This window comes from Neolamprologus multifasciatus, chromosome 1 (genome assembly GCF_963576455.1).
Source record: "Neolamprologus multifasciatus chromosome 1, fNeoMul1.2, whole genome shotgun sequence".
Lineage (NCBI taxonomy): Eukaryota > Metazoa > Chordata > Actinopteri > Cichliformes > Cichlidae > Neolamprologus > Neolamprologus multifasciatus.
This window is the reverse complement of record NC_140439.1, coordinates 26,331,460-26,346,348: the sequence shown is the minus strand read 5'-3', so window position 1 is coordinate 26,346,348 and position 14,889 is coordinate 26,331,460. Positions and strand designations below refer to the sequence as shown.

Sequence of the window (14,889 nt, the reverse complement as noted above, 5' to 3'; positions counted from 1 at the left end):
TCTGTAAAAAGAAGAAGAAAATGTGTTCACAACATATAAGATCAGAAAAATACTAATTTATTAAATTTATTATTTATCAAATTAAATTTAAATTTCTGTTGAATGTATATATGTCGCTTATTTGCTTAATGGAAATATAATGCATGTTTCCATGGAATTTAACAAAATTATCCATATATATCTGTAATATACAGAAACAAATACATACATCTAAACTTCAAATTCAAGTAGAATGTGTATGTGAATGTGTATTAGTCTACATTTAGAACAGAAGAGCCCTTTATTGTCTTGTACCTGTACAACAAAATTGTGGATAATTGTACAGTTAAATCGTTACCTGACACAGCGCATATCATGTTGTTGTGGGCCACTAGTCAGAGCTGTGCATGCAATTTTAAAATACACACACACACACACACACACACACACACACACACACACACACACACACACACACACACAAACACACACACACAAACACTGTGGTGCACAAATATAGTAACACATAACTACATAGTCCCACAGAGTACTCATTGAAATAAAGGCACTAAACGACTCTATGCAGTAGCCCCCAGGAGAGCTGTCTGCCATGCTTTAATGATGTCATTCTTCTTTAAAAGGAGTTTTAAAGGATCTCTGCTTTCATCAAGAACCATCCCCCATGAGGAAGGAAGGTGATGTTGGAGGCTTTAATAATTAGTATAATACTTTGTTAAACTAACAGTCTGTTTCACCTCTTGAACATGCTTGAATCCAGTTTTTCACAGATCACATCTCATCTCTTGTATATCTGCTTTTATACTGCTGTATTTATCTTTTTTCTAGTTGTTTATGTCTTTTATAGGCAACGTTTTGACCACCGTCACCTGCTGTGTCTTGTTGGCAATGGGAGGCAGTATGGGCCTGGAGCTGTAAGTTCTAGAGGTTTTGATCAATGGGGATCCAAGAGTCTCAGGGAAACTAGAGCTTGTTGAGCTTGGGATGCCCAAGAGACAAGCCTTGCCCCTGGAGGCCAGCCTGGTGGGGGCCTGGTACTTGACCTGCTGCCTCAGCAGCAGCTCCATCTCATGAGGAGCTGGTCTGAATGGAGAGTTGAAGACCCCTGGGCACTGAGGAAACAGAAAAAGAGAGAGAGGGGGTAAAAGCGTGAAAACATTAAATTAGGATTTTAAAGTCATTAGATTAAAATGTATTTCTTACTAGTAATTACATTTTTTAAATTAATGAATCAAAATCAAATTAAATTTATTCCTATAGAACATTTAAAAGCAATTTAGTTGACCAAAGTGCTTCACAATTAGTTAAGACCATGAGAAAACAATAGAAAAGCAAATACAGATAAATGAGATGAGGCAATGACAATGTATAACATGAAAACAAAAAAACCCATAACAAACATAAAACAAGCCTGATGGTGCTCAAACTGAACTTGAATTAAAAGCCAACATAAACAGTAAGTTTTAAGATGTGATTTGAAAGACTGAATAGACTCTGAAGTACGAATATCATCTGGCAAGTTATTCCAGAGTCTAGGTGCCGCGACTGCGAAGGCCCGATCTCCTCTATGCTTCAATCGAGACCTTGGTTGTACTAAGAGCATCTGGCTGGACGATCTCAGTGCTCTTTTGGGGTTAAACATGTTGAAAAGTTTGCTTAAATAATTGGGCACCATACCATTTAAAACTAGTAAGCAAAAGAATCTCAAAATGAATACGATAATCAACAGGGAGCCAGTGTAAATTTCCTAAAACTGGAGTGATATGTTCATACATTCTAGCACCTGTTAAAAGACATGCAGCAGCATTTAAATGCTGCTCAGCAGCATTTAATAACAATGTACTGCACCTAAAAATATGAAATAAAAAAACAGACTCTATGGAATGATATAGACATACAGCGAAAATGATTTTGGGGCACTGATTTTGAAGCACTTGGCTGTCCACATGGATGCTTTAGTACTAAATCAATATATATAACTTAATTTAGATTTTGGAGAAAAAAATAATTCAGTTTATGAAGAGGAACATCAAATCTCAGAATTGCTGGCTCGGGGACTAAACTAACAATTGTTAGCTACTAAACATCAATTGTGTTAAAATTTTCCATCAGCCTTCTTCCCTATCAATGGTCATGTAATCCATATTAACCTCCCCCAAATATCCCCACTTTAAAAAGGTGTTATCTTAAATGAATACAGAATAGAAGAATGGATAGATGAAAATCCTAAACACACACACAAGTACACATACATAAAACTGTGCCTCTCTAATTCTGAACTGGGGTACAGATTTGTCACAGACAGCCTTGATGATAATTATTCAAACCACAGTTATTCTTTTGCCTGTGTCTTAATTACCAGACCAAAGCTTTGAGTTGGAACACTCTGTCCCTGTTCTATATGCTAATAACACTGCTTTCCACTCTAAAAGACTGCAACAAGAGGGAAAGGGAGAGGGAGAAACACATACAGCTTTAACTACATCCACCCAAACCTCGCTCTTTCTAAAATAACATATTAACAAATTAGTAAAATAGCAAATGTGTCACTATTAGATCATAAGCACTTTTGGTCTAAATATCATCCATTGCGTTATAAGAAAAAAGAAAGAAATTTCACTTTATTCACTGCAATTTCTTTGACCCTGGATTGTAGGTACAGCTTGATAATAGCACAATACGTACCTATTTACAAAAAATAGTGGTGTTGATACAAACAACTTGGGGGATTGTGTCAGGAAGGACATCCAATGTGAAAATCTACCAAATCAAAACTCCTTGTGACTAAGGGAGTAGTTGAAAGTAGTTATTATACAACGTCATAGTTTCCCATAGGTTTAGATCCTATATGTAATGGCAGAATATGTGCATGCGCATATATGTAATCATGTATATATGCATACACGTGTGCTTTCTTAGATGAATCTTACACTATAAAGTAACATTTAAAAAGTTGTGTTCTGCAAATATTTTACTTGTCAAGTACACTATGGGAAAAAAATAATGAAGCAATATAATTACATGCACCTCTAGTGAATCTTATCCCAAACTAGGACTTCTGATGAGGACAACTACACCATCATGGATTTTAGTTGTTAAGAGTAGTACTTGCTCTGCTCTGCTGATTCAGTAAACTCATTCTTCTCATTAGAGAACTCCTCTAGATTGCAGGGGACATTCAAAGCAAAGGAAGTACCACTGTTAGACTGCCAGTTGCAGTCGAAAACAGTGGTGACAGATAAACAGGTCCCAGGCTAGCTGTGACAGTGGGGCAACTTTTCACTAATAATCAAAATCAGTAATCAATCATGTATAGGGTCCCTCTTGAGAACAAAAATATCTTGAATCAGTTGTCAAATATATTTCTACAACCAATAATAATAAGTGTCCTCACTTATATTAACAAGGTTCTTACTTATAGATAAAAAACAAAATTAGCAAATGTTATGCCTCACCCCAATAGAGTAGTAAACTAATTAAAAGTGTGGACTGAGTAGTCATAAGAATAGTTTATATGATCAACACCAATCAGTATCTTGGAAATTGCTTGAAACTACAGGAGAAATGTTCTGCTTTAGGGATGACAGTACACAAGTCAAATAGGAAGTGACAGAAAGCCAGCAAAATACACAGATACACACAACGCATAAACAAAAGTAAATCTCACCACCCCTAAAGACACACACGAATACACAAACACAACACATAAGCCCAAAAAGTACCAAGTACCAACCTAGCTACGGGAAGAGCAATGATGTTGACCCCAGGAACACAGCATCTCTGTCTCTGTCAGAGGGACTTGGGGCCTTTTGGTAAGCTGGATGTGAGTCTGTGTATTTTGGTGTGTGTGTGTGTGTGTGTGTGTGTGGGCTGGGGTCTGAGAAGTGAGAAAGGATGAACTGTGTGGGAGAGCCATCTATTCACTGCTGACAAGGTCAGAGCTACGAAGGGAAAGAGTCCCCTGCCATATGCAGGGAAAGAGAGGGAAGTATATAGAGAAAGATGGACAGAGGGCGGAGAAGAGCACATAAACTTTCATTCTTTCTAGCGTGTACTTAAAAATAACGATAACAGAGTTACAGAAACATAACACAAATTATGTGGATACCCACGAGTTAAAGTATTTTAAGAATCAAGCCTGATGTGTAAAAACTGCGAACTTAACCTCATTCCAGCTTACATCAACTCCATGCAATTGTGTGAAAATTTTGTGTATGTATGCGTCTTCGGTGAACATGGGATGTCTGAGGACAGTAGACAGCAAGACAGGTAATGATGATGCTAGTTGTAAAGACACAAGAAAAATAGAGAGAGAGAGAGAGAGAGCAAGCAGAATGCTAGTGCTGAATCAACAGTGACCACTGTGCTTTGTCTTCATTATTATCACAGTGAGGAGTCACAAAGATGCGTAGATGCCACACACATATGAACACAAGGATAGCTGTGGCTCAGGAGGAAGAATGGCTCGCCCGCTAACTGGAAAGATGGTGGTTTGATCCCCAGATTCTCTAGTCTGTTGCTTTATCCTTGGGCATGATACTAAACAATGAGTTAATTCCAATTCATCCACTGGACTAAGAGTGTGTGGCTGCCAAGTTAAAAATGCTTAGGCATAGAGAAAAGCATGATGTGTGTGTGTGAATAGTTGAATGATGCATATGGTAAAAAAAAGTGCTCTGAGCGCTCAAATAGAGTAAAAAAGCACTATATAAGTACCAGTCCATTTACCATTTACAAATGTGCACACTTTTGCCATGGGAAGCATCAGACTGAGCACATCAGAACAACCGTGAGGACTCACACTTATGTTTGCACATGCACAACTGAACTCCACACGGCCCACTTCTGTTGACTAATAGAAAGGAAAAGGTCTGTGGTATTTCTCTGTGTAGCCAGTTTCTGTAGGAACCCACCTCTCTGTAATGTTGAGGTCAATGCCCATGTGTGTGCCTGCATATGTATATGAGCATACACATAATTGTGCATAGCTGTATGGGTGAGTGCTACACAAATGTGAAGTCAATCCACAAGGATGCATTTCTCGTGTCATCTGAAGTGACTTTGCATCCATACATAACCGCAGTTAAGGTCACTTTGGAATTACAAAGTCAATACGTGTTACTGTCACTAGTCCAACAATTTTTTATTAATTACAGTATTTTTATTAAACTGCGCTATTTTCATGTAGCTCTGGTTAACATAAAATTAATATGTACATTTCCCTCTGGTTAAATATTAGTCTAATCATTATAACATGTTGTAAAATGTGTGCAAAAGTGAATGTGTTTGTGTTTCCATAAGCCCACCTGCTTTGTACTGAGGAGATGATGTAACCGATGAGCTTGATAGACTTTGGCTGTGTGCTCTTTCACCATATCCAGACACTCTCTCTCCCTTTTCTGGAGTTCTTCCAGCTGATCAAGCTCCCTCCTGCAGGGAACATAAACCACACACAAAGATTCTTGCACTTCAGATTCATTAGGCTTTACAATAGGTATGCATTAGTTAGACATGTATAATAAATTTAAATCATTTTACACAATAATAATAATAATAATAATACATTTTATTTATAGGCGCCTTTCAGACCCTCAAGGTCACCTTACAATAACACGTGAACAATAGCATGAAAAAAATAAAATAAAAAAATAACAGTTAAGACATAATTTCTCCGATTCCTAAGTTGTCAATCATTATAATTCATATAGTAGAAATAACTCATCATATTTATATACTCATGTACAGTATGTTTTGTGAATGACAATGACTAAATGCACATTACTCTGTATTTTGATTACATTTAACTCTATACCACTTGGTTTAACAAGTAAGCTTAATGTTTTTTTAATACTACATTAATGTGTTATATTACACATTTTCTGAGGATTCACCTTACGAAGTACTATATCTTAACACCAAATAAATCAATAACTTGTAAACGGTGTAAACTTCAGACAAGTACATCTGTGCATGTGTTATTATGTATTTGGGAAACAGTTGTTGGTCGTAAAGCTGACAATTCCCTAAAGTGTCCTTCAGATGAAGGAAAAAAACTACCTAATCACACTGAGGCATACATGGAAAGACAGAGAAGCTCTGGGGCAAAAACAACAGAATGACACTGCATAGAAGAAGAAAAAAAAGGCAAAGTAAGACCGTAAGAGGCTATAAGTGGGAGGATGATTGATATATTTCATCATGGCAGCCAGGACAGGTCTGTCTATGACATCTGTTAAGCGAAGCTGGCTAAATGGGATGCATTAAAACCCCATACACACAGCAATTTAATTCCACAACCACACAGCAATGTTGTTACAAAGTGGTGATAACTTAAAAGGGGAATTGGAAACAATTACTAAATACACACATGTCGTCATAACATAAACACACACACACAAAGCAGGAGTAAAACCAATTTAATTCCAAGAGCACAATACCAATAAGAGTTTAACCATAGCTCATCAAGAATCCCGTGTCTGTTTCCCTCCTTTTTTCCTTACTTCTTCTCCGCTGTTTTTTTCCCCCTCTACCCAACTTCTGTTTTCAATTACAATCCTCCATAGAAGAATCAGGGTATTCAAAGTGTGTCAGTAATCTGAGGTTAACACATTCTGTGGCTACTGACATTTAAAAACAAATCACAACAAATTCCCATTGCCTGTGCTTTCTCATTCATTCTTCAGCACCAGACTCAATTACAAAATAAATGAAAAATGCTTGCAGGTGTGTAAAGAAGAAGAGTGAATCTAAATATGTGCATTTGTGTAATATTAAATACAGTAATTTAATATAGTGTAGGTGTGTGGGGAGTAAATATTGAGGTTGCTTGGCCTCTATTTGTCCACCTAGCTAACAGGGATATTACTTATTAATGTAACATTTAAAGTCCTGGTTTAGGGACGGTGTTGTCCACGTTATGTGCATGTCTGTATATATGTAGTCATTTCTGTTTGCTCAATTCTTAATAGCACCTTAAAAAGATTGTAGTAATGTGTCAGGGGATCATGACCTATCATATGTTCATATTTTCATACATATGTCTCTGGGCTGAAACAGTTTAACTGAGAATGTAGCAGTTTGTGCATTTATCATAAATATGCAAATGTGTATCTGTTTTTATACTAAATGTACACTTGCTTGTATGTGTATATGTATCTATATATGTGTGTGTTTGGGGGGGGGGGGGTGCTCAATGAGTGACCTTTGCTTCCCTACCCCCAGCCCCAGTGTTATTAATTGCTCTGTAGTGGACAAAAGCCAAACAGATTTGTAACGGCTGAAGGCACCTCGATCTGTGTCGACCCAACCAGCCGCCACAACATACAACCCTCGTTAGCCCTGTTCAGCAAGCAGCACATGCCCTCGCGCCTGTGTGTGTGCGCGTGTGTGTCTGTGTTTATAAATGTGTGTGCGACTGACTGAGTAAAAGTGAAAAGAAAGAAAGAAACACTATGTTTAACTCTGGAACAGCTCTGGAACATGTGCTACGTCTGGTTTATCAGCCTAAACAAATTTCTTGTAAAGAAAAAAAATTAATTGCTAGTTTTAACCAAAATTATACACATATGTATATACACACATATGTATAGATTTACTATAATACATTAAAAATAGATAAAGTTATAGGTGATAGATAATAGGAAAAATCTGAACAATCTGAACCAGCATAGTAAGGGAAGTATGAGAGAAGTCACCACAAAACCAAGTTTTTCTCAGCTATCACATTAATTTTTTAAGAAAACATTAAAGGACCACTCAAAGGCACTTTCAGCTGCTCCCTTACTCCCGCCCCCTCCCCCCCCCCCAAACGAAAAAACCAAAACAAACAAAAAAACAAAACATAGGTCCCAAAACTTTCAGAAGTACAGTTGGGCAATATATAGAGTAACCTCTGTGTCCGAAGGACAAGGCCAGTTCAGTTTTCTGGATCTAAGGCAACACTGCATTAAAACGGTGACAATTTTGCAGAGTTTCTCAGAATAACTGACACGGTACAGAGCTCAGTAACTCTTCCATAAATTGTGGTCACTGAACATTATTCTTTCAAGCATCCAAAAATACAAGTAAAAAAATGTCATTTGGAGCTATTTAAAAAAAAAAAGCACATCCTCCAGGCTAAATCAGAGAGACACGCTTGCTTTTGACTGTATGCTTGTTTTCAGCATACAGTCAAAGGCCAGCAATACTGATGGTACAGGAGTGCATTAGTGTGCAAAATGAGTAACTTGCATATCTGAAAAGGCATAAGAATGCTGAAATTACATACATAGAATTTGAAGTCAAATATGCTCCCATTTACACTATGTCTTTTTTTTACAGAAGTTCTTGCTTTAGTTTCTTAAAGAAAAGTCACATTATGAAATTTTAAAAAAGGCAATAAAGAGAAAGCATTTCATTTTTAAAGTTACAGCAATCGATCTCCTTAGTTCCTCAGAGGATTACAGTGCATTTTCAGGCCTTAAACTGATCCCAAGCCAGGCCCAACTATGGGGAATTGTTTGTGCATTTATTTTTATAACAACAGAAACAAAAATTGAGCTAATGTATTGATTATTATCAGTTAACAGTTCATGTTAACAGTATTTGATGTAATGTACTATGCATATTAAATATTTTACACACAAAAAAAGGTAAAAGTAAAAAAAGAACACTTTAACCTATAATAAGGAGATAAAAAAGCAGCTTTACAGCTGATACCTAATTACAACAGGATAAATCATTAATTGCTCTATGTGAACCTTGATTTGGTAGTCCCCTATCTTTTCATGTTTAAGAAATTAAATAAACTCCCTGGTGCCTCTCTCTGTCTCTCTCCAGCTGTTTGTGCAAAGCTGCATCTACGCTATTCTTCGTGCCACACAACTAGCAGTGAGCCGGATAAAAATCACTGCATTACTCCCAGTAACATTAAACTATACTGTACCACTGCTGGAGGTGCAACAAAGGGCTAAACATAATCATTCATGAACAATTTTGAAATGCGATGATGTGCAATTAAATAATACAATAATGTCACAAAAATATTCAAACTTTCATTCATTAATTGGTGTTGAAACACCAATTATATAAATATATTAATAAATATATTTATGATTCATGAATCATGATATTCTGTCATTTAGATTATGTGACAATAAAATAGATATATGACATAAAATAAAAACTGAATAACAATTATGAACATTAGGCACATATAATGTGCTAAGCCTGTCATGTTGTATTCCTGAAGCACTGTGGCTAGAGATTATGTTTAATGGCTGCTGAACCGCTGGACAAGTTAATCAAACATACCTGAAGTGCTTTTAAATGACTGAAACCCTTACTGACATTTTCACCCTGGATTTCTAACTTATTTAAATGTCTAATATAATACAGCCACATTTCTCACTTCTTCCTCAATAATTTAATCTCTGGTTCAAAACAGGGGATCAAGGAGTAATGGAACATCAGAGAGTGAGGCATTGTGGGACAGCAGGCCACACCTTCGGTCATACAGGCCAGCACCAGAGCAGCTAATTGGCCAGGTTCTAAATATTTAATGGAGGCTTGACCTGATTGGCTGTTTTAATTGCTCCAATTGAATGATTCAATAGCTGGCAATGAGAGGGTAGTCAGCCAGTCAATTTAGACAGTGGCCAGCTCAATGTATTGAGCCTTGAACACCCTCATAACATAGCCTTTCCATTTAAGTGACTGACCGATTGATTAACTAATTCGCTAAAGTAGTAAAACTAATGCCACCCAAAGGTGTTTAAGCAAACAATTAACCCCAGCTTTGATAATATCCCTAATCCACATTCAATAAACTGAGAGGAAAAAAACCAAATAATTTCAAATATATTACAGACTTTTGTCCACTGTTCACTCTCAAAGTAATTTTCTTAAGAGACAAGTAGCAGTGCATCCACATTAAACTTCAACAGACACACACATAGCGAATATATAAATCCAATCAGACTGAAGAGAGAACTTGTCTGCATCCAAACTGGATCAGAAGGGAAAAGCAGTAAAAGAAAGACTGACGCATAGAAGGGGAGAGTGATCGCAGGGCAGACCCACACTCTCTCCGACATAGCAGCTCTCCTTTCATGAATGTCCTTGAGAGGGACACAAGAGATGGAGGAGTGAAGAAGGCTGGAATGAAGGGAGACAGGAAAAAAGTAGACAGATGAAGAGACACAGCACAGCACAAAAGAAAAGAAGAAAAGAAAACACTTGTGCTTTTCAGCCTAGTGACAGTCCATAAATTCTCTCTGAGCCTCCTTTTTTAGCACTCTTTAGGATAAGTAAAAAGATTTCACTATGTTGTTGCAACATCACAGGGAGAATTATTTATCTGATTATGGCAGTAATAATTACCCTGCTGTTTATTGCAGATAGAGGAATAATTCATGCAGTCAACAGGCCGTGCTAGTGGCAGCAACGATGACACCAGCACATTTAGTAAATATGCAAAGCGGACTTGCTCCGCTTTCCTAATTGCCCCCATCGTCCCACAGCATGCCCTTATTAAAGCCCAGGAACTTTAAGTGTCTCCCTGACAAAGTGATAAATTGTTGGGGTATCAAGGAAAACTGTGGCAGAGTGGGGACTGCACTGGGGTCCTGACTTCATTAGGCTATGCAGAAGGAGAGGAAGGATGAATGAGGATGGACACTAAAGCATAGTGAACCTGTGGCAAGGAGAGCAAGAGAGAAAGATATCGAACAAAATAGATTGAGAAAGAGAGAGGCAAGAGGCAGAGATTAAGAAAGGGAGGCGGAGAGAGGGCGGTGGATAAAAGAGGATGGTGTAAGTGGCGTGGATTAGTTGTACCTAATGAAATGATACAGATGGTTTTGAACTGGATAGCTCTGTCATGAGAAAGAGATTGGAATGGAGAATCAGAATGAAAAAGGACAAAGACAGTGAAGGGAAAATATGCAATACTCCTGCATCATTACCATGCACAGCTGATCAGCCTTCAATAAATGGAGATCATTCATCTGACTTTGAATTTATTAATTTATGCAGTGGTTGGACAGATGGACAGACGGACACACTTGCGGAGGCAGGGAGCATGGTGATGGATTAAAAAGCAGACCTTTGCAGGGTTAGTGATCAGGCAGTGTGCAATCCGAGGGCTTAGCAGCTAACAGAGAAAGGATATTTTAAATAAATGCCGGCACGGCGTTAATTGATCGTGACCCCAGCAGCACTAAATAAACATGTGATTAAGTGAAGTGAAAGTGACCTCGTACCCCAAACCACTGTGGAGGAGGGGCTGCATGTGCATGTGTGTTTTTGCATAAATGTGTGTATGAGTAAGAGTGTGAATGTATCACAGCTGATAACAAAAGCATAAGACCAGAATCCTAAAAGGAAATAGCATCACATAGCTGGTCACTTTATCCTTACAGCTCCTTGTTTCTAAATTTCAATTCCTATGATTTTTGTTAACTGTTGTAAGTTGTGCAAAAGGTGCAAAGAGACAGGAGCCACAGTATATGCATATACTGTTTAGGCAAGGTCCTTGCAAACTAAAAGCTATATCTTGCATACTTCTGAATTAATCTGATCTAGTCCTATGAAGTGATGTTCAGTTCAGATCAATGGTCTGATTGTTTCCTTATTGTAGCTTTATTACAGTGTGGTTAAAATTTGGCCTGATTATGAATACTTTTTACTATGAATTCTTTTTTGTACTTTTGTAATGTCTTAAATTTCATTAAGACATTACAAGCAAAATAATGCCAGTGTCTGGTCAGAATACTTAACGTAGTTGACATGTCTTTGTGTGTGCTCATTTTTGTGTTATATTATAGCAGCAACTTGTCAGGGTGAATTATTAAATATTGTCATTTTATGTTTGCCATTTGTACATAGTTTTAAAGAATCCTTTCTGTCCTCCCCTCCCCAGATCCTTAAGATTCTGGGAGGGGGGCAATAGAGTTTCTGATCACAGGAACACCCTCTGTGAAGGTCTGTTTGATGTGGTAAACTTCCTCCCCTATGTAGGGCTTCATTGTGTTATCTAGGGTGAGGGGAGATTGCCCTCTTCATGACCAAGGATGTGCTTTTAAGTTATACGACCCTTTTGATCAGCAGCATGACCACACACACACACACACACACATACACACACACATTCTCACATAACACACACACAGTGCCTTGTCTTTGTAACCAAGGGGCGTTACGTGGGGAAGGTACGTGTTGTAAACTATTGTTTATTGTGTGAACGTTGTCAATAAAAGGGAGCAAGAGGGGCCAGTCGGGGAGGTCATTTTGTGATGTACTGAGGTACGGACAAGGGCCCCCTTGCAAGTAAAAAGATCGATCGCTGTTGCCTTGTCTTTCTTTCATGGGAATAAGTTCTGGAATCAGCGGGGTCTGATTTAGACCCAACATTATTTGGTCCTTCGAGCCGGAGCCCAAGAATTTTTGCCGTACACTGAGGAGAGCGAGGACACGCCTGATAAAGCCTGAAGTGTCGCGACCAGGCCGGCGAGATAGCGTTTTAACTCCCCTCGTGGACGGCGACTGACGGGATCCTGGACTCTCCTGTGAACGAAACGCAACACAACAGTAAGCAAACAGAGAGCGTCTCTGTAACCGTGTGAATGAATGTGGAAGTTTAGATAGGAACGCGTCACTGAGACTGCGCGGGTTTCACGCGAGTCCAGGGAGCGCTGGTTGCGCGGTTTCACGCGAACCTAAAACAATAGAGAGCGGCTACGTGACCGTGCGGGTTCTCGCAGGTACGTGAGTGCGCCAGCCGTGCGGGAAGGTCGCAGGCTATTAAAGAAATAAACGGCCCCGTAGCTGCGCGGTTTCACGCGGGCACGGGAGTGCGTTGGACTGTGCGTTTCGGACGCAGGTCCCTCAGAGCTGTGCGGGAAGGTCGCAGGCTATTAAAGAAATAAAAAGGGACTCCGCAGATGAGTGCGTTGAGTGTATAGGACTCCGCAGATGAGTGCGTTGAGTGTATAGGACTCCGCAGATGAGTGCGTTGAGTGTATGGTTTCTCCACCAATAGATAAGGAGGAAAGAGCTCTATAAAATAAAAAGGGACTCCGCAGATGAGTGCGTTGAGTGTATAGGACTCCGCAGATGAGTGCGTTGAGTGTATAGGACTCCGCAGATAAGTGCGTTGAGTGTATAGGACTCCGCAGATAAGTGCGTTGAGTGTATGGTTTCTCCACCAATAGATAAGGAGGAAAGAGCTCGCCGCGGTATATATATATAGTTTAGGATTATAGGCCTTAAAAAGTGTGAATGAATGTATGCGTGTGTGAGTGCCAGTAAAGTGAACGCAGCAACACAAAAGGAAACCTAAAGCGGTGTTAACGTAATTTTGTGACCTGTTGTGTACACATAGCCTGGGTTTTGAGGTAAGGTGTTACCTGCCGCAAACAAAAGAATTGTTATAATGGGGAATAAAATGTGTAAGTCTGCCTTAGGAGGGGATGTAAAATTTATGAAGAAATTTTTACCGGGCAGCACGCAGTATGTAGGTTGTTGACGTGAAAAATATGGATTTGAAGGGACATTAGTGGAAGTTAAGAGTAAAGTGCTTGAAAGAATAGCTGTAAGTGTAGCAGGTAAAACAGGAAAAGTGAAGCAGAGGAAAGAATTGCAGTTAGCAGTTGCTAAGTTGTGGCTGGAGCAGGTTCAAAAGAGAAGAGAAGCAAGAATGTTAGCAGGAAGAAAGTCAGAGAAGAGTGTGAGAGAGCAGAGGCAGAGGAGAAATTAAAGGCTGAGTATGGAGAGGCATTAGGAGCAGCATCGAGTCTAAGACAGACTAGGCAGGGCAGGAAACAGAAAGTAAAGTTAGTGAACACAAACGTTACAACCACATATCCATCCCTGACACAATACACAGGTAAAGGGCCAGGTGATAACACCCTGCCCTATGGAGATGCAGATCTCGTTGAAAATTAATGAAGTATAATTGTGATCTAAGCAGAAGTGTGTTTGACTTCACGGTGTGTGTGAAAAGGTATCCAGCTGGGGCAGACATGATACTGCAGATCACCTGCCCAGTGGACAAAAAGAAATAAAATAGTTGTGTGGATGAATGACAGCATGAAGAGTGTTTGGTGTTTCTCCGTCTGAAACAGCTGTAATGCTATTTTCTGTTCGGAGAAAAGTAGTTTAAAAAAAAAAAAAACAGAGAGAGATGTGTGATGTTTTAAGCAGTGATGAGATTAATGAAAGTGTGATGAGAGAGGAACACGAAAGCATACAGAAAATGCATTAACTATACTAACCCTACATACACATACCCAATAAATGATACTCATGAAGACCAGACAGCACCTTAAGCATGAGATTCTGTTTGTCATCTTGTCCAAGTCACTAGTAAGATGAAAGTGATACATAGACTAGTGGACTGAATATTATAGGAGGACAGATGGTTACATCATAGAGGAGAAAACAGAACGCTGATGAGAGGTTTTAGATGAGTGAGCTGATTGTGAGTTTCTGGTGTGTGAAGAAGTTTTAACATGGCACACATTTAGTTACATGAGAAGAAACTTATGTGCTAAGACAACAGGGTTATGCTGTATGTTGTGTGTATGGCTGATTGGATAAATGTTTGAGATTAAACTGGCTGTTGATTTATCTTTTGTTACTAAGCTGAGCCTGCCAATTGGGTTGTTACGATTTATCCCCCTGGCATGAAGAACGCGTGTCATGACTTAAACAAGGCCTTTCTTTCCTTTCCTTTCCTTTATTTCCTTTATTTCCTTTTATTTTGTTACTTCATGGTGCACTGAAGTTTGTTTGATGATCTCTGTTTGAGTAAATCTGCACGATTAGAACCGAAGCGTCGTCGAGAAAACTGTTGCAAAGTGAGCTTCTCCAAAATTAAAATGGGCTCAGGAGAAAGCCACTTATTTGGGACAA

At 38.8% G+C, this 14,889-nt stretch overlaps 1 protein-coding gene and 1 long non-coding RNA gene across 3 annotated transcripts in view; one reads left to right on the top strand and one right to left on the bottom strand.

Annotated features, from left to right (window-relative positions):
- spata17 (spermatogenesis associated 17) overlaps positions 1-14,889 on the bottom strand; it is a 36,564-nt gene that overhangs the window by 9,936 nt on the left and 11,739 nt on the right. For both annotated transcript variants that reach the window (XM_085174279.1, XM_085174353.1), the window contains exons 6-7: positions 5,304-5,427; positions 867-1,109 (exon numbers count right to left, since the gene is read on the bottom strand). In XM_085174279.1, the coding sequence (XP_085030405.1) occupies positions 867-1,109; positions 5,304-5,427 (367 nt within the window). The remainder of the gene's footprint in view (positions 1-866; positions 1,110-5,303; positions 5,428-14,889) is intronic.
- Positions 11,813-14,681, top strand: LOC146525863 (uncharacterized). Its single transcript, XR_014876459.1, has 2 exons — positions 11,813-13,716; positions 13,750-14,681. It is a non-coding gene; the product is annotated as an uncharacterized LOC146525863 (long non-coding RNA).